Source organism: Podarcis filfolensis (genome assembly GCF_964270895.1).
Source record: "Podarcis filfolensis genome assembly, chromosome: 3".
NCBI classification, from domain to species: domain Eukaryota; kingdom Metazoa; phylum Chordata; class Lepidosauria; order Squamata; family Lacertidae; genus Podarcis; species Podarcis filfolensis.
The window spans coordinates 7,811,646-7,831,187 of record NC_139606.1 but is presented as its reverse complement, the minus strand read 5'-3'; the positions used below and the strand labels follow the sequence as shown (position 1 = coordinate 7,831,187).

The 19,542-nt window shown below is 42.6% G+C and overlaps 2 protein-coding genes across 4 annotated transcripts in view; one reads left to right on the top strand and one right to left on the bottom strand.

Annotated features, from left to right (window-relative positions):
* The window catches only part of APLF (aprataxin and PNKP like factor), a 24,062-nt gene extending 9,047 nt beyond the window's left edge, over nt 1-15,015 (bottom strand). The window contains exons 1-9 of one of the 2 annotated variants that reach the window (XM_083606578.1): nt 14,954-15,015; nt 14,609-14,814; nt 9,225-9,296; nt 8,854-9,020; nt 7,272-7,443; nt 6,223-6,346; nt 4,463-4,542; nt 2,072-2,472; nt 26-151 (exon numbers count right to left, since the gene is read on the bottom strand). In XM_083606578.1, coding sequence (XP_083462704.1) covers nt 26-151; nt 2,072-2,472; nt 4,463-4,542; nt 6,223-6,346; nt 7,272-7,443; nt 8,854-9,020; nt 9,225-9,296; nt 14,609-14,701 — 1,235 coding nt within the window. In that variant the 5' untranslated portion in view covers nt 14,702-14,814; nt 14,954-15,015. The remainder of the gene's footprint in view (nt 1-25; nt 152-2,071; nt 2,473-4,462; nt 4,543-6,222; nt 6,347-7,271; nt 7,444-8,853; nt 9,021-9,224; nt 9,297-14,608; nt 14,815-14,953) is intronic. The other variant, XM_083606579.1, reaches the window with a different exon arrangement.
* FBXO48 (F-box protein 48) lies at nt 14,962-19,542 on the top strand. 2 transcript variants are annotated; one of them, XM_083606789.1, is made up of 3 exons: nt 14,962-15,079; nt 17,455-17,815; nt 19,010-19,542. In XM_083606789.1, the coding sequence occupies exons 2-3, from the start codon at nt 17,489-17,491 to the stop codon at nt 19,169-19,171; spliced, it is 489 nt and encodes a 162-aa protein (XP_083462915.1). In that variant the 5' UTR covers nt 14,962-15,079; nt 17,455-17,488; the 3' UTR covers nt 19,172-19,542. The 2 variants fall into 2 exon arrangements, with proteins under 2 accessions (XP_083462915.1, XP_083462914.1); XM_083606788.1 differs by lacking the exon at nt 14,962-15,079 and adding an exon at nt 15,255-15,395.

The window sequence follows — 19,542 nt, the reverse complement described above, 5'->3', positions numbered from 1 at the left end:
ATTTGTAGTGGGCAAGATTTCTAACCTGTAGCAAGCAGTTCCATAAGGGCATTCAGGTCTGTTATCATTGTCAGCTTGAGTTACAGATTCCGTATCATGATAATCACTATCTCCGGGGTGACTGAACTGCTGAAAGTGTATAGGATTTTTTCTGTGAAATTAAAAAGACACCATAAGCTATACTGAAAATATGTAATTCATATAAAAGAGCTAGAAAAATGCCATACCATGCAACAAACTAAATCAAGCATGTATCTTCTAAATGCAGCCCCCTGGTTATGGTGATCTACAGGACAGAACACTAATATCCTGTTCTTTCTTACCCTGAAAAGTATAGCTATTTCAGTAATTTTTCAGCATGCCATTCCTTCTTGCTTCCGATCGACTTTTATCACAGGAGTGCATCCAGATTGGATTTCCTTTCATTATTACTTATAGAATGTTGAGGAATAACAGATAATACACTCATTGTTACAAACACCTCAGATATGTTTCTGTCTACCCAAAGAGGACTTTCCCCAGCATTATCCAACAGTATATAAAATGTTCAGAGCACTTGCAGTCCCTGATGCATGTTACATGATAGCCATTACGAGTTAAGCAAACAGTACATCCTGGCAGATGGTTGATAAGCTCTGTTCCAGTATTCATTTTACTTGAACTGCAAGAACAATTTTTCCAGATTTGCGGATCTGCCCACTAAACTCAATAGACCTTATCCAAGTGCAGAAGTTTAACACCACAATGTTTGTTAGACTTTATCTTCCACCCCAAAATTCAGTACAATTTTTTATAAAATATTTATTGAGATTTTACAAAAAACAAAGGTTTACAAAATAGAAAGAAAACATATAAAAAGAGATAAATAAAAAGAGAACATACAAAAATACATAAAATAGAAAAAAGAAAAAGGAAAAATAAACATACAAAATACAAAAAACAAATAAGTAAGAAAAAATTAAAAACCAATCCATTTTTTGTATCTTTAAACTCATTAGCGTGTTTCCTTGACCTCCTCGCACCTCCCTTTTTTGTGTTCCCATTTACATAATCAAATCAGCAAATCCTTACCCTCTTTCCTTTATCTTAACTCTATATCTTAACATATTATAACTCTCTATTTTCATCCATTATCAATCCATTTTTGCATATTCTTATTAACTTTGTTGCTAATACCACTTATTTTCAATCCAACATCATTTTAACATTCATTAATTTTACAGTGTTTCTGCAAATAGTCTTTAAATTTCTTCCAATCTTCTACCACCAACTCTTCTCCCAGGTCTCGGATTCTGCCAGTCATTTCCACCAATTCCATATAGTCCATCACCTTCATCTGCCACTCTTCCAGGGTGGGTAAATCTTGTGTCTTCCAATTTTTTAAAGGCTATTCATAGTACAAGCTACAATGCTATTATTGCCTTGTAGAATTCTGTTTGTATTTCCTTGAGGAAATTGTTTTTTATTTACCTAAACTGCATATTGCTTAACAGAGCATCACACTCTTTATCTATCTCAATAAAATCCCCTAGATTCACTTCTCATCTGCCACTCATCTACTCACTCTAGCTTAATTAAAGCAGGCTTTTAACCTAAGAGCTGGCAATATAAGATCTCCATTGCCCACAGACTACCTTACTATATAAAAGGTAAAGGGACCCCTGACCATTAGGTCCAGTCGTGACCAACTCTGGGGTTGTGGCACTCATCTCGCTTTATTGGCCGAGGGAGCTGGCGTTTGTCTGCAGACAGCTTCCGGGTCATGTGGCCAGCATGACTAAGCTGCTTCTGGCGAACCAGAGCAGCACACGGAAACGCCGTTTCCCTTCCCGTCAGAGCGGTACCTATTTATCTACTTGCACTTTGACGTGCTTTCGAACTGCTAGGTTGGCAGGAGCAGGGACCGAGCAACAGGCGCTCACCCTGTCACGGGGATTCGAACCGCCGACCTTCTGATCGGCAAGTCCTAGGCTCTGTGGTTTAACCCAAAGCGCCACCCGCGTCCCACATTACTATATAGCAGGAGGTTATCTGAATCAGTTCACTTAGAAGATTTACAATTTGATTTTACCTGTAGCAGCTTCTCCCATAGAGGCAAGCTGTCCTCTGGTGTCTGGTTTTGTTAGTGTTTTGTGGTACATCTTGACTTCCAGTTACATTAGAATTGCCTGTCTCGGTGGCCGGATTGAGAAGAAGCTCTTGAATCTCACCCTGGTGAACTGGAGTTTGTGACATGTCCTGATGAAATTGCTCAGGATTACATTTAACATTCTCCAAACTGTTTTCATTTTTATGAGTTGTATCTGTTTCAGCAGGCTGGCAAGCGAGTCCATCTGTGTTGAGCTGTAACTCTTCATTATGAAGTTGACGATTACATTGCCCTGTAGGACTTACAGCTCTTCGGGGTAACTTTTTGCTTTCATTCTTTTCCATTTTTCTCACAATAGGTTCAGCAGATAGATGTTTTATATCCTGTGGAAATAAGTGTGAAATTATTCATGAAACAGATTTCAGTCCACAACGCTGCAGAAGAATAGTGCCTAGTGAAGTTGGATTAATCCATCAACGTACATGGCATTTTATAGAGCAAAAGCATAACAAGTCCCTGTCCCCACTGAGCTTATAATATAAATAAACTATTAGGAAAACAACAGAAGGTAGGATGAAGAGTCAATGGGAGCCTATAGTTATATGTATTTAACCTTGGTCACAATTATGGCTGCAATCCTATGCACGCTAACTTGAAATGAAGCCACAGACCTGAAAGAAGGGATTTGATGAAGGGTTTGAATGGAGATGTGGAGAGCAGGGGGCACTACCTCCATATTTAGAGAAAGCAACATTTACAGCATTAAGAATCTGAATTGGGAAAGATGAAGTTGGCTTGAAACATTACTGAAAGAGACCATGCATGCCTCTGTGCTTGATAGAGTAGAAGGGCAAACACAGTTACAAAATTATCCTGAGCAACTTAGCTTTCCACCTGTGTCTTCAAAGACAGCCTCCATTGTATGCTTTAACACACCTGACTGGAAAATGTCCAATTAGTATTGCAGGAGGAGTTTCAAGAATAATTTCCACTACTGTGCCAAGAAAATACTGGGATTTGAAGTTACCAACATTAAACATATGTCTATCTTCAAAGTAGATGTTGAAGGATTGGACATGAGCATCTGTCTTGTGAGTAGCTTTCGTTAGTATGAACTGAAAACATCCAATTTTTCTAATAGAATCTCTCTTGGCTAATCCACAGAAGTATGAAAGCTAAATGTGGCTTTGCCAGCCAATTTTAGTTCTGCAGTTTCCAAATCCCACACCACACACAAAATTTGTGATAGTTCTATCCACTAACTCAAGCTATAACTTAGGTTGCCCTCACAAATGACTCTGGTTGAAATTCCAAGCAAATTTATTTGGATATAAAACCAATTAAAATCTATGTGATATATGTACTTCCAAGGAACTGTAATTAAAACCATGCTGTTTGGCTCTACTCCAACTTCAAGAATCAAAGCCACAAAATACATTTGCCACCTATATTTGTCCGTGTATCATGAAGTCATTTGAGCTGGAAGGAATTCTCTTTCCTTGCAATTGGCTTTCCAGGAGGCCACTCTATACCCATAATTCAGTGCACTTGCACTTGACTTGCACGCCCAATGATAACCATTTGGAATTGGCTGATCTAATTTGTCTGACTCTAGCAACAGAATGGAAAACAATGAGTTAACTGCAAAGGGACACAGAGAAAGATAGTCTGCAGTGTAACAGAATTCATGTTGTTCTTTTGTTAAGCTTTCATGACTGAGCTTCCAAGTATGGAACAAATTTAGTACTCTAAAACAACACCTATGGTTTTCCCAGTAGTGATGTATGGAAGTGAGAGCTGGACCATAAAGAAGGCTGATTGCCGAAGAATTGATGCTTTTGAATTATGGTGCTGGAGGAGACTCTTGAGAGTCCCATGGACTGCAAGAAGATCAAATCTACCCATTCTTAAGGAAATCAGCCCTAGATGCTCACTGGAAGGACAGATCGTGAAGCTGAGGCTCCAATACTTTGGCCACCTCATGAGAAGAGAAGGCTGCCTGGAAAAGACCCTGATGTGGGGAAAGATTGAGGGCACTAGGAGAAGGGGACGACAGAGGATGAGATGGTTGGACAGTGTTCCCGAAGCTATGAACATGAGTTTGACCAAGGTGCGGGAGAGAGTGGAAGACAGGAGTGCCTGGCGTGCTCTGGTCCATGGGGTCACGAAGAGTCAGACACGACTAAATGACTAAACAACAACAACAACAAAACACACCAGATAAGACACGGTGCACATATTATGGGAGAGGGGAGCCTCTCTTCTATTGACTGCTAGTCCTGATACACAAAAAGGGTTTGCATAGGGTATAGAAACACAATACAAACAGTAGTTTTAAATATCTGCAACTAAGAGCAGGTCTGTTTACAACACCTGTGTAGCAAGGGCAGCATCTTCATTTTCAGTCCTTTTTCGCTTTTTCCCTGGACTTTGTTTTATTTCTCCACTATTTCCTATGAAAAATTGCATATGACATTGGTTATCAGAAATGGTGGTATTCAAACTCTGAAGAACTGCACATGTTGTAATATTTTACAGTGCAATAAAACAATACAGTTAAAAAAGCAGACAACAATGCATCACAGTTCTGCTGTTTAAAATCAATTATATTAGAATCATAGAATTGTAGAGCTGGAAGGAACCACGAGGGTCATCTAGCTCAACCCTCTGAAATGCAGAAATCCTTTGCCCAACATGGGGCTAGGACCCATGTTCCTGAGATCAAGAGTCGCATGCTCTACCCAGTGGTGTAGCGTGGGGGGTGCAGGGGGGGCCGGCCGCACCGGGCGCAACATCTGGGGGTTAGGGGGCGCAAATCCACGGGTTAGGGGGCGCAAATCCACGGGTTAGGGGGCACAAATTACTTGCCTTGCCCCGGGTGCTGACAACCCACGCTACGCCACTGGCTCTACCAACTGAGCTATCCAAGTTTGTATAATGCTGATTTGTAAGGATCTTCACAAAACTGAGGACCATCCTCAACATGAGCAACACAAAATTAGACAGTATAATTTAAGTAGCCTGTAGCAATTGGTGAACACCTCACTCCAATCTCTGTGATGCGGGACAGAAGAAATGGACTCTTCAACTCCAGTCAGTGGATTGAGACTTGGTCCAGATATGCACTCACCTGCCAAGAGTACTGTAAAAACGCTTATACTTCTGAAGAGTTGGGTTCTTTGCAATTGTTTTCAGCTTTCAACCAGCAACTCCATGAACCTCCTTCACTAAACAGAGTCATGTGGGCCGGATTCCTGCACTGCAAGTGGTTGGACTAGATGACCCTTGGGGTCCCTTCCAACTCTACAATTCTGTGATTGGATTATTCTATATCATCTATATGCTAGGTCTTCTACAAAAGTTTTAGTCCTATTCTTACTAATCATAGAACTGAGTCACAGAGTTGTAGAAGGGACCCTGAGGGTCATTCCCTACAATGCAGGGATCTTTACCCAGACTGCATGTATACCCATTAGGCCACCTAATGATCCTTCAATATTTTATTCATAAAACAATTAAAATAATTAAGACAGCTGAGGTCACAATAACTAAACCCATTTTGCTATTCTGCATTTCCTGTCAAATACTTTGCCTGCATAACATATTCATATTTTTATGCTTAAATTCTATGTTCCATTGTGTGTGTCCCATACACACACAAAATGAAGAATGGATATGGACCATAACAATACTTTTAGGTGCTATTATATTAAAGAATTGGTTTCTTTGTACTTTTTATCAGAAAAACTTCATTAAGTATATAAGGATGGCTAGAATATTTTCAGTAAGCATATCTCCTCAAATGTATTTTCCTTCAGGTGAAGCAACCTAGCTGACAATGGGTCTGCTATCTTCAACTGGGGATACAACCAATCAGTTTGGTCAGGAGCATCCAATTCTTCCTTTATCAAGGCTTTCAGAATCAATAATGTGGAGGGGGGCACCATAAAGTCTTGCAGGGTTTCATGGTCTAGAGACTAAGAAGTGGAAACAACACAGTATTATCAAACTGATAACATGTGCAGACTTTGTATAGTTGTGTTAACCACATTTTTAAGAAGACAGAATGCAATGAAGACAAGAGTAAAGTCTCCCAGAATAACTGTTGCATAATAAGTGAATTGCACACTCACCGCTTCCTGAACCTGAGGCTGATGAACTTTGGACTATTATGTCTGCTTGCAGCATCCATGCTGGAAGCACCCTTTTCCTTTGAGGAAGTCTTACTTCTTCATTTTCAAAAATGCTAGCAGAAAACTGAAAAATATGACATTAATTTGTGAAATAAATGAGTGGAATTCAGTGCTAGTCCTACACAAGAGTCCTACTCAGGACACTGACATTAACTGACAGATTATGTTAGGTCCATTAATTTCAATAGGACTTGGATACACATAATATATATTGGATTCAATTACCATCATTAGGATTTCCATAACTGGATTTGTGCAACTATGTCAGTAATTGTGTTATTCCTTGTTAAGCAATGTTTCATCTACTCAAGGCTGAAAGGCAAGAGGCTACAGTGCTAAGAGACAGGCTCTTCCCTCCCACCAAGTACTGGTGACATCCATTCGTACTTCATTCTCCCCAGCTAAACACTGGAAAGCAGGAAGAGACAAAGAGAATACCGCCCACAATATCTTGAAAGTGGAAAGACTTGTTGTTTGATGCATGTATTCTGCCACACATACTGCCACAGAGCCTATACTGCAAGACAGAAACCTTGTTAAAATGAAAATTGGTGATTCACCAAACACATGTCATTGTTTAGCGTAGCAGGCACTGGCATAATATCTAAAGAAGGCACAAAGGAACTGAGGAAATGTATCCTAGATCATTTTGGGTACATTTTGTATTACATTTCCTTCACAAGGAAAATAGTTTCATGATGACCAGATGCAACATGAAGTCTCCTTTGTGGAGTGGCACAGTTGGTTTTAGTCAGTCTGCCTCATGCAACTTGGAAAACAAGTCTAACACATAAGACAGAGCTGCTAGATTTAATTTGAGAAAGGAACAAGCAACATTATTCAGAAACAGAACCTTTGAAACGGTCTATTCCATGCCATCATGCTCAATATGTATCCACAGCAGTCATCCCATAAAGTTCCATGAACTTGTCCATAACAAAAACACAATCTATTCACGTCTGCTATGCACCCTAACGTTTATAAGGTACCTTCTTTGGGATTTCAGCTGCTTCTTCCAATTGTGAATTTACTTCCAAAAGTTGGCTCTTGTTGGAGGATGTTGTTTGCTGTGATGAAGGCTGTCTGCGAGGCATCTTGGTTTGCTGAAGTGATGAGGTAGCTCGATTTGGTATGTCTTCTACACAGAGGTTCCCATTTTTCCTATTACATGACACAAAGGCTCTTTGTAAAATAATCATGGTGTATCACTAATCAGTTATGTCACACCTTGCCAGCAGAGCTGGCAGACTCTCACACTTTCTCTGACACCCTCCCCTGTGGAGTGTTTTCTCAGCCTCTCCTTGAGAGTCCTTCGGGCAGCTGCTGCTGCTGCCGCCCCTGGTCTCTGATTCCCTCCCCCCCACACCCCAAAAGAGGTGCCTCCTTGCACTGCCCCACAGAGGCCTGGGACTTATCTGTCCATTCCCAACAGCAAGGGCTGGCGGACGGGCTGGCTTGCTTACTCCGAGGCCACCTCAGCTCCTGGCAATCAGCACCCCCTGACCAGCCCCAGAGGCACCATTCGCCTGCTGAGCTTGTAGCCAGAGCTGCTGCAACAAACAGCTGTGCAAGCCTTAGGAAGCAGAGATGCAAGAAGACATCAGAGGAGGGAGGAAAGGAAAGAGGGACAGAGGCCAGTGTTGCCCATGGCACCCTTGACCATCATTCACGGCACCCCAGGATGCCATGGCACACGGATTGAAAACCACTGAACTACACTGTTCTGTAAGCAGAAAGAAGAGTCAACAATGCTACTTCTTTCCATTTATCATTAACACTTGATAAAAAAGCAATTTTCTCTCTCTTGGATACTACAGGAAAAAATTCTACTGACACTGTGATGTTGCACATTTGCACTTTATTTTCTGGCATAGCAACTCTTATTATGTTTTCTCTTCTCAGGAGAATATTCTTTTTTCTATCGTCTAACATCATAGGAGGATTAGACATTTAAGATAATATATACTAGTATGGCTGTAACATAATCTTCAAACTACATTGTGCACATTAAGAACCTTTTACACCATAGCAGTTTGAAAGCACGTCAAAAGTGCAAGTAGATAAATAGGTACCGCTCCAGCGGGAAGGTAAACGGCATTTCCGTGCTCTGCTCTGGTTCGCCAGAAGCAGCTTAGTCATGCTGGCCACATGACCCGGAAGCTGTACGCCGGCTCCCTCGGCCAGTAAAGTGAGATGAGCGCCGCAACCCCAGAGTCCGTCACGACTGCACCTAACGGTCAGGGGTCCCTTTACCTAATTTTTCCATGGAATAGATGGCACAGCTTAGTGCTAAACAACCAACAAGATAAATAATATATTTTGCTAATGGCTATTACCTTGACTCAAACAAATTTTGACTTATTTAGCATATTATACAGTCAGGCTGGGGAACCTGTGACCCTCCAGATGTTGCTAGACTCCAACAGCAAGGCCCATAGTCAAGGATGATGGAAGCTGAAGTCCAACAATATCTGAAGACCACAGATTTTCCACTTCTACAGTATGGAAAGATGAAACTGTTATACATTGCAAACAACACTTGTTCTAGATTTTCACATCAGATGGCATTACCTTAGCAGACTTTCCCCCTCTGAAGAAATGAAGAGAACCCTGAAGATATATTTGTCTACTAGCAGGGAAAATCTGTCACCTGGACTCAGCTGATGCCATCTATCGGTATCCATTGGCAATAGTTGGTCATTTTCAGTCGACTGATAAAAACAGGGGTTTACATGGACCTGCAAATTAAGAAGAGACTCTTACTACAGATGATATGGCCTCATTACAGACTCAGATCTAATTACCTTATTTTGGAATAGACTACCATTTTTATCCCAATCTCTGTTTGGAGCATTAAAGATGAAAGCTAGAACATGTAAAATCAGAACCTCCAAGACTGATTTTTATTATTTTTATTGTACTGAGAAATAGGAAACAGTTACCGGTTTGATGCTAAGCTGGTCACCAACTACCTTCAGAATAGCGTGTTTCCTGGATACTCTTTTATCTGTAATCTGTAAAGACACAAAACCGACAGATGTCAACAGTGGGGGCATAAAACCCACCAACAAAGATATCTAAAAATAATAAAGCTACTATATAGTTTTTACTGTTGGTGTCACCTCAAATCGGGCAAAGAAGGTATCCTTGGTGAGAGAGTTGAATACCTTCTTTGCCCGATTTGAGGTGACACCAACAGTGACTCCAACAGGGATGCCAGAGCTATTGGCGTCACTACCTACAGGAAATGCTGCCGAGGTGGAAGAGGGAGAAGTGAGGCGAATATTAAAGGAGGTAAACACGAGGAAGGCTATGGGCCCGGATGGGGTGGCTGGTAGGGTGCTAAGAGATTGTTCGGACCAACTGGCAGGAATCTTTACGAAGATTTTTAACCAGTCTCTGGCCCAAGCCACTGTTCCACCCTGTCTGAAATCTGCTACCATTATACCCCTGCCAAAAACATCAAAGATAGACAGTCTGAATGATTTTCGCCCTGTGGCGCTGACACCCATTATAATGAAATGTTTCGAAAAACTGGTGAGGAAGCGCATCTTATCTTGTCTGCCAGTGGGACTTGACCCTTACCAGTTTGCATACAAGGCAAAGAGATCCACAGAGGATGCTGTGGCACTGGCTTTACACACTGTCCTGACTCATTTGGAGAAGCAAGGGAACTACGCGAGACTGTTATTTGTAGACTTTAGTTCTGCATTTAATACTATTCTTCCGCATAGATTGGTGCCCAAATTATTAGACCTGGGACTTCCACCATGTTTGTGCAGGTGGATATTAGACTTTCTATCAAACCGTTCCCAAAGGGTCAGGTTGGGTTCCCACGTCTCTGCGGATCTCATCATGAATACGGGGACGCCGCAGGGGTGCGTGTTGAGCCCGCTTTTATACATGCTCTATACAGCTGACTGTGCCCCCAAATACCCCAGTAATAAGATCATTAAGTTCACAGATGATACAACGGTGGTTGGTTTAATTACGGCTGGAGAGGAGGAGACGGCCTATAGGAAGGAAGTTGAGCAGTTGGGGGAGTGGTGCAGGAAAAACAACTTACTGCTTAACTTAAAGAAAACAAAAGAGATCATTGTGGACTTTAGGAAAGGTAAATTGAATATTCAGCCACTTATTATTGAGGGGAAGTGCATGGAACAGGTCTCAGTGTTTCGATTTCTGGGAATGGAGTTGAGAGACGACCTAACCTGGGGAGAGAACAGCAAAGACCTCGTGAAGAGAGCACAGCAGGTTATATTTTCTGAGAATCCTCCAGAAAAACAATCTCTCAAAGGACCTGTTGATGGCATTCTACCATTGCACTGTGGAGAGCGTACTAACTTATGGTCTGTGCGTGTGGTTTGGGAGCTGCACGGCCAGGGAAAAAACAATGCTATCCAGGGATGCAAAGACTGCAGAGAGAATTATTGGGTGCACTCTTCCCACTTTAGATCAAATCTATGCTGCCAGGTGCCATAAGAAGGCGGCAGAGATAGCACATGATAGTACGCACCCCGGAAATGATCTCTTTCAGCTTCTGCCTTCTGGAAGAAGGTATAGGGTTATAAAGGCCAGGACTAGCCGCCTGAAAAACAGTTTCTACGCTAATGCAATTCTGGTTCTAAACGCAGCATAAGGGGTCTCTGTAGTATAGTGTATTTTAAAATGGGGTTTTAGAGTTTTTAGGGGTTTTGAATGTTTTATGTAGTTTTGTAGTAGTTTTATGTAGTTTTTATGTAGTTTTATGTAGTTTTATGTAGTTTTGTGGTAGTTTTATGTAGTTTTTATGTAGTTTTATGTAGTTTTTCAATTTCATTGTTCCGCAAGGGACAATGACAATAAAGATATCGTATCATATCGTACTGTGATAGCAAAATTTGTTAGCTTCACTTTTTAGTACAAAAATATTGTTCACTTTGTTGACAAGTTAAATGCTAAAACTTTCATCAAAGCCAAGAAAAGCAAACTAGAAATCTGAGTTTTATCAAAATAAGAAGCTACCTTCCATTTATACCTGTGAGTTTCAACTGAAAGAAGACAGAGGACGGAGAGGTGTTTGGTTTTGGTTTTTTAAAAACCTCCTAAAACCTTCCTCTATTTAGATAACTCATTCTAGGGAAAATTGGTAATTCCAGACAATGGTGTTTAGAATACAGTGGTACCTTGGGTTAAGTACTTAATTCGTTCCGGAGGTCCGTTCTTAACCGGAAACTGTTCTTAACCTGAAGCACCACTTTAGCTAATGGGGCCACCTGCTGCTGCCGCACCGCCGGAGCATGATTTCTATTCTCATCCTGAAGCAAAGCTCTTAACCCGAGGTACTATTTCTGGGTTAGCGGAGTCTGTAACCTGAAGCGTCTGTAACCCGAGGTACCACTGTACTTTGTATAGCTGCAACATTAAAGTTACTATTAAGATCTTATAGAGATGCTTGGAGCATCAATATAAAGTAGGATATGTGTTGGTTAAAGGAATATACTGGGGGTGGGGGTGATTTTTTTTTTTTAGCTATAAAGACATCTACAAGGAAAAGTTCACTCTCCAAATTCATGCCTTATGGATAAATTCTATCTGGCCTACAAAGGGAAGAGCAGTAGAAATTAATAAACTAGCACTACAACTAGTGTAGAGTAGTAATTAAAAGCACCAATATAAAACCAAGTGTACAAACTAACAAACACAAGAAACTAATACAGCTAAGAGGAAAAGTAATTAAAGCAATTATAATTGAATTTAGAGAAGTCACTTCCCAAGAACATCCTCTGATTACTTCCAAATGGGTAACTAACATACTCTATTGGCTTCAAAAAGTATAGTGAGGGGGATATATTTACAGTATCAGTGGATTGTGACCTCTAGTGTGTAATAGTTAGTGCACTTGACCAAAAAGACAACACAACTCAGGAGAAAAGGGGGGGGGGTGGAAATGGGGAAAAGGCCCCCCCCTTCCCTCACAGTCCGTTCTTCACCCTGTGTTCTCCACCAGTTGCTAAGAATATTCCCAGCAACAGACAGCAGCAACTGGAACTACTCCCAGACTTGTGGGTAGAAAACTGTGTGTAATTATGAGGGTTTACACAACCCGCCTCAAGCATTGAGAACACTGGTCATTTTAGCTAGCCCCTTTGTTCACTGATTGCACATTCAGGCATATGAAATAGCTCTATGTACATAGAACTCCATTTTGGACCAATGTGGATCCTCCTTCACATGGAGGTGGCCTATGGGGCCAGCACAGATATCATAATTTGGGTAGGGCTGCTAACTGGAAAACTAGGATACTAACTGGGATCCCAGAACCCCACCATATACACTTCCGATGTGTGAGGGACTCGTGCAAACTTCCCTAACACATCAGATGAAGAAACAGCAACAGTTTGCTCAGCTTCAGCCAATGCAAGGAACTGCTGGGCAACAGGAAGACTATCCTCATGTTCCATGGCCTTGTAAACAGCAAGACTACTTTTAGCAGCGAGTGAGTTGTGCAGTGGTACCTCGGGTTAAGAACTTAATTTGTTCCAGAGGTCCGTTCTTAACCTGAAACTGTTCTTAACCTGAGGTACCACTTTAGCTAATGGGGCCTCCCGCTGCCACCGTGCGATTTCTGTTCTCATCCTGAAGCAAAGTTCTTAACCTAAGGTACTATTTCTGGGTTAGCGGAGTCTGTAACCTGAAGCGTCTGTAACCCAAGGTACCACTGTACACCCTTAAGAGTGCAATTCACACACTCCCATAACACAAGGTGGAAAAGGGAGCCTCTCAATATGCCTTTAGCTAATTTTGCTTAGTGTCCTTGCATGTGTATAACACTGGCTTTCCAACCAGAAGTCTGCCTCTTTGCACACCAGATTATGCAGTGCAAAAATACATTGGGAGCTACAAGACTAAATATACTGGATAGAATTCCTAGGACTGTACAAAGATTGCATCTAGTTGTGTGTTCTGTTATAGCATGTTTGGTCATTAATACAATAATATTAAAACACCCAGTTTAAACCTAGTTGACTCTAGGGAAAAGGAGCTTCCACTGCAAGTCTCCCAGTCTCTCACCTAAAAGTGGAGATTCCAAGACACATTATTAAGAGAGTAACCCAAGCCCAGATCTACGGAGAGCCACTGCAGTAGGACAAACACAGAAAGCTGCCTTATACCATTGGTCCCTCTATCTCAGCATTGTCTACACTGGCTGAAAGCAAGGGCTCCAGTATTTCAGACAGGGAGTCTCTCTCTCCCAGCTCAGTCTGGAAATGCCACTGGAGGGTGTTGAACCTGGGACGTTCTGTTTGCAAGGCAAACACTCTGCCACTGTGCTATGGCCCATCCTAAATAAATAAATAAATAAATAGGAAGCTGCCTTACATAGACCATTGGTCCCTCTAGCTCAGTTATTGTCTGCACAAACTGGCATCAATAGCTCTCTGGCATTTCAGATAGGGAGCCTCTCCCTCTTCCAGCCCAGTCTGGAGATGCCACTAAGGAGGTTGAACCAAGGACGTTCTGCATGCCAAGCAGGCTCCCTGCCACCAAGCCACAACCACCTGGAGTAGCTGCCTTTTTTCCTCTCAGAGATGCTGCGAAAGACTTGCAGCCAAAAAGTTGGAAAGCCTTCCCCCCCCAGCCAGATTTGGAACATACCGGGCCAGCTGGACCAACGGTCTCATTTGGGGGGGGGCATCACGAGTTTAAGCTGCAAATATTTGTGCGGCGCAATTGGTCAGTGCGTCTGGCTGTTAACCAGAAGGTTGGTGGTTCGAGCCCACATTGGGGGCAGGATCACAGCATGGCCGAGGACTGGACTAGATGACCCATGTGGTCCCCTCCAACATAATAATAATAATAATAATAATAATAATAATAATAATAATATATTTCTACCCCGCCCATCTGGCTGTGTTTCCCCAGCCACTCTGGGCGTCTCCCAATCGAGTGTTAGAAACAGTACAGCATTAAATATTAAAAAATTCCCTAAACAGGGCTGCCTTCAGATGTCTTTTAAAGATAGGATAGCTGCTTATTTCCTTCACATCTGAAGGGAGGGCGTTCCACAGGGCGGGCGCCGCCACCGAAAAGGCCCTGTCTGGTTCCCTGTAACCTCACTTCTCGCAATGAGGGAACCGCCAGAAGGCCCTCAGCGCTGGATCTCAGTGTCCGGGCTGAACGATGGGGGTGGAGACGCTCCTTCAGGTATACGGGCCAACATTACAGTCCTATGATCTAAGATCTCCGCCAGTACCTGCACCGTCTCCTTCCTCTTACACCAACTCCACCCCGACCCACCCGCCTACCCCAGACCCCTCTGGAGCGCCGCCAGGGGGGCACTTACTCCCAGCAAGGCCCCTCTTCCTATCACTGTCTCGCCAGGCGGCAGCACCACGGGGCAACCCCCGTCCGCCGGCGCCAACTCAAACCCTGGCATGAAGGTCCAGCAGGGCTTCTCACAGGGAGGGGGACGCAAAACACGGGCGGACCGCCTCGCCACTTCCGCTCCGCTCCCGCCTCTCCACTGAAACTGAGGTAAAAAGTTCCGGCCTGCGATAATAATAATAATAATAATAATAATAATAATAATAATAATAATAATAATAATAATAATAATAATAATAATAATAATAGTAGAAGAGGAAGAAAGTCCCCAGTTCTTTATCAAACTACATCCCCCACAATGCACTTCGGCGAGGCGGCTTCTCCTCAGAGCCTCTGCGATTACGTCAACTGAGCGGTTGGGGGAACGAATGGCGTTCGAATGGAGAAACCGTTTGGGCCGTTAACGGCCGCTGCGCGCGGACGAACGCAGGTGAGTGGCAGGCGCTTGGGCGAGTCGCGAGGCGGCCCCGCGTTGCTGAGTGGTGACGGCGGTGCCGCGAGCGCTGGAGACATCCAATCCCGGGTAGAAAGGGGAGGGGAGGGGGCGCAACTGGAAGCCGGTGTAGCGATTGGGGGCGTGGTGGGAGAGTATCCCGAGGCTCCCATTGGCCACAGCTGGCCGTGTAAACAAACATTGCCTGCGCTCGGCCGAGTCAATTCGCCTCAATTCTCTCAAAACTTACCAGGATAAAGACATACAAAATATTTTCCTCAAAACATTTGCATTCTCCATAAACTGACCCAAAGTAACTAGCACCTTCTGGTGCTCGCAGTCCATACAAATTTAATTACTTAATAATATGAATAAGGCCTAGCTGCCCAAATACTCACAGTTACAGATAGGTAGCCGTGTTGGTCTGCCATAGTCAAAACAAAAAAAATTTTTTTTTTCTTCCAGTAGCACCTTAAAGACCAACTAAGTTAGTTCTTGGTATGAGCTTTCGTGTGCATGCACACGAAAGCTCATACCAAGAACTAACTTAGTTGGTCTTTAAGGTGCTACTGGAAGAAAATTTTTTTTTTTTTGTTTCAAATACTCACAGAAATTCAGAGCAGTTGCATAGCCACCAATTGCATGTGGCCACTTTTTAAATTAAAATCAAATAAATATGTTTTTAACTCGGGTGATTGGGGGGAGGGAGATAAACAAATAAATACATTTTAAACTTGGAGGGGGGACCAAACCGGAAAAATCTAATGTCTCTTTATGTTAGATGCAACTCACAGCTACATTCATATGTCTTTACAGTAGTTATTTCCCCTTCCTCAGATCCAAACAGTTGCTACTTCTGTGTTTGCCTTTTGTTTCATTTCCACTTTTAACAGCCTTGTCCACACTCGGCTTGTCCAGTGGCTAGAAAGCACAGGTCCAAGATGTTTTCCTCTTGTCCGGGGCTTTCTAGTCACGGGTCCAAGCAATTTTCCATTTGCCCCGCTGCTTTACTTACTCTTTTCTGCCGGATTGGTGCAAACATCAGTCTGTGAAAAACCTGACCAGTGTTTGCTCCAGTTCCACACTAAAGAGCAGGTTTAAAAGCGGCGGGACAAGCAGAAGCGTGGATGATCCCAAAAGGATTAATACATATTATGAAAACCTGGGAGGAAATAGTGTCAAGAGAGGGAGTCCCAAAACATAGAATCATACAATTTTAAAGTTGAAAGGGATCCTGAGGGTCATCTTGTCCAACCCCCTGCAAATCAGGACTCTCAACTAAAGCTTCCATGACAGATAGCCATCCAACCTCTGTTTAAAAACCTCCAGGGAAGGAGAGTCCACAACCTTTCCAGGGTCAAACAGCTGAAAGCAAGTTCTTCCTGGTGTTTAGTCAAAATCTCTCTTCCTGTAACTGAAGCCATTGGTTTAGGTCCTTCCCTCTGGAGCAGGAGAAATGAGCTTGCTCCATCTTCCATGTTACAGCCCTTAAGATATTTGAAGACAGTTACCAAATCTCCTCTCAGTCTCCTTTTTCAGCAGGCTAAAGAGCAATGCTGTTTTGCAGCCCAAGCAAGGACTGCTGTGCATTTTTGCATTTATTAAGGCAGCCTTGCCACCTGTCCAGGCCCCACATACCATTTTAAAGCACCTCCCGTGCCAATATCCTGAGAACTGTAATTTGTTAGTGTGCTGAGAGCTTTTAGGAAACCCCTATTCCCCTTACAGAGCTACACTTCCCACGGAACTCTTGGAAATGTAGTTCTGTGTAGGGAATAGGAATATCCTAACAACTCTCAGGGGACGCGGGTGGCGCTGTGGGTAAAACCTCAGTGCCTAGGACTTGCCGATCATATGGTCGGCGGTTCGAATCCCTGCGGCGGGGTGAGCTCCCGTCTTTCGGTCCCAGCTCCTGCCCACCTAGCAGTTCGAAAGCACTCTTAAGTGCAAGTAGATAAATAGGTACCGCTTTATAGTGGGAAGGTAAACGGCGTTTCCGTGTGCTGCGCTGGTGCTGGCTCGCCAGCTGCAGCTTCGTCACGCTGGCCACGTGACCCCGAAGTGTCTTTGGACGGCGCCGGCTCCCGGCCTCTTGAGCGAGATGAGCGCACAACTCTAGAGTCGGTCACGACTGGCCCGTACGGCAGGGGTACCTTTACCTTTACCTTTAGCAACTCTCAGCACACATAACAGGCTACGGTTCCTGGGATTCTTTGGGGTAATCATGAGTGTTTAATGTGGTATGATACAGCTTCAGATGTGTAGTGCAGATGGGGCCCAACAATAATTAGTTAAATGTTTCTAAGCAGAATTGATGTTACAAGTTCCACATCAGTTAGCACAACATTCATTGATAATTCTACTTTTTCCAGAAAGGGTGGTTGGTATTTTAACAATATCTGAATTATGAAGAAAGGCTCTAAGCAGACAACTTCCAGAAGAAACAAGCAGACTGTTGGCAGTACTACCTGTAAGAAATTGTCCATTCAACCCTCTGAGCAGAAGATAAAAACATGCCAAAGAGATTTCGTGCAGCTGTTCCCACTAGAAGTCAGCTTAAAAGTTTTTAGTGAACTTGACATTCAGAGTTTATGCAATGCTGCAGTGACATGCAAAAGCTGGAATCAGACCATTGAGAACTGTGATGATTTATGGAAACATCATTGCTTGACTGTAAGGGCTGTCTGTCAGCGAGAGATTGACGACGACAGAGGAAACGGTTATTCATGGAAGGTAAACATTTGACTGTTGAAACTGTGGTGGTGAATGAAGATCTTGCATTCAGATTTCCAGTCCAAGCACAATAGCACCCAAGTTGTTAGGCACAATTGCCATTTGGTAGGGCCGTTCATCTCAAGTACCATTCCCATTTAACAAGGTGGTTTGACACAGCATCATAATAGTACAGAAAAACATAGCTTAGCCCCCCCCCTAATCAATAAAAATAATATGTAAAAGAGAACAACGCATTCTCAAGGCTTCTGAAAATAATCATCTTTGATTATTTCTGAAAATAATCATCTCCTAACCATACATTGGATATAATAGCCCTTTGGCTAGCACAGTTGCAGCACATGTCTGGTGCCACAGTAATTACTGAATTGCTTTGCTTGTTAAGCTCTTAATCTTACATTGCACTGCTATAAAACAAGGATATCCAACATGGTACACACATCAATATATTTTGGTTTACAACTTTCACCAGCCCCCACAACATGGCTAATGGTCAGATATGATAGGAGTTCAAAGGCTTGCAAAATCTAGACAATACCACATTGCCTAGCCTTAAGGTAAACATTTCCATAGTCCACTAGTGGGCAGTAGTAAACCTATATCTTGAGAGTTCATTTTAACTTGCAAATACAGTGGTACCTTGGGTTACATACGCTTCAGGTTACATATGCTTCAGGTTACACACTCCGTTAACCCAGAAATAGTGCTTCAGGTTAAGAACTTTGCTTCAGAATAAGAACAGAAATCGGGCTCCAGAGGCGCAGCGGCAGCAGGAGGCCCCATTAGCTAAAGTGGTGCTTCAGGTTAAGAACAGTTTCAGGTTATGAACGGACCTCCAGAACGAATTAAGTTCTTAACCCGAGGTACCACTGTACATTTTTCTGGTGTAAGTCATTCTCAGTTTTAGGGTGTTTCCATATATAATGCTTGAATAGATCAGCAGAACAAATGTTAAACCTATAATGGCTAGAATGTAGTCTCATTTATTTCTTTTACCTTCTCTTGTGCATTAGCAGTATTTTAACATCGTACAACCTGCATGAAAAAAAGTTCCAATGTGTCACATTTAGCAACAGGAATAAGCAGTCCTTAGTTCTATTTATGAAATGATTTGCAAACAGTGGTTACTTGTGCCCTTAAGAGGAGGGCCAATTTAATTCATTGTTCATGCCTTTCTCATATTCCCACCCTCAGGTCACGCTCCTGAGAAACTACTGGAAAAGCAAGGTGAAGTATGAATGGCTGAGTGGGAAATATAGCAATATTCATTCCCGTGTTGCCTTGCCAGAAAAGAGCATGTATCCCATGGATGTGGACACCTGGGGAGAAATCCTGGAAGCCGAACTGGAAAGATAAGATGCCCAAAGAAGGATGTTACACAGAAGGAACTAGAAATGAACTCATCTGCAGGAAAGAGTGTTCTATATACAATTGTGGCAGCTCTATACATTGCTGTTGTTTTGTTTTGCACTTTCAGAGCTGCTGTTATTTAATTGTTTATTTTAAAGTTTGAAAAACAGTGTGTGTGTATTTCTCTTCTTGGACTACTCTCTCAAAATGTACTTTGCAAATTATGTCAAAACATGTTTGAAAGCTGGAATGTTATTATATTCTGCCTTAACCTGTTGCAGGAATTAGTTGGAAGGGAAGCTTAGGATGACATAGTAATGAAAAGAAAAGGAACATGCCTGCTGCATGAATAAAGTCATCAGAAGGATTTTGATATA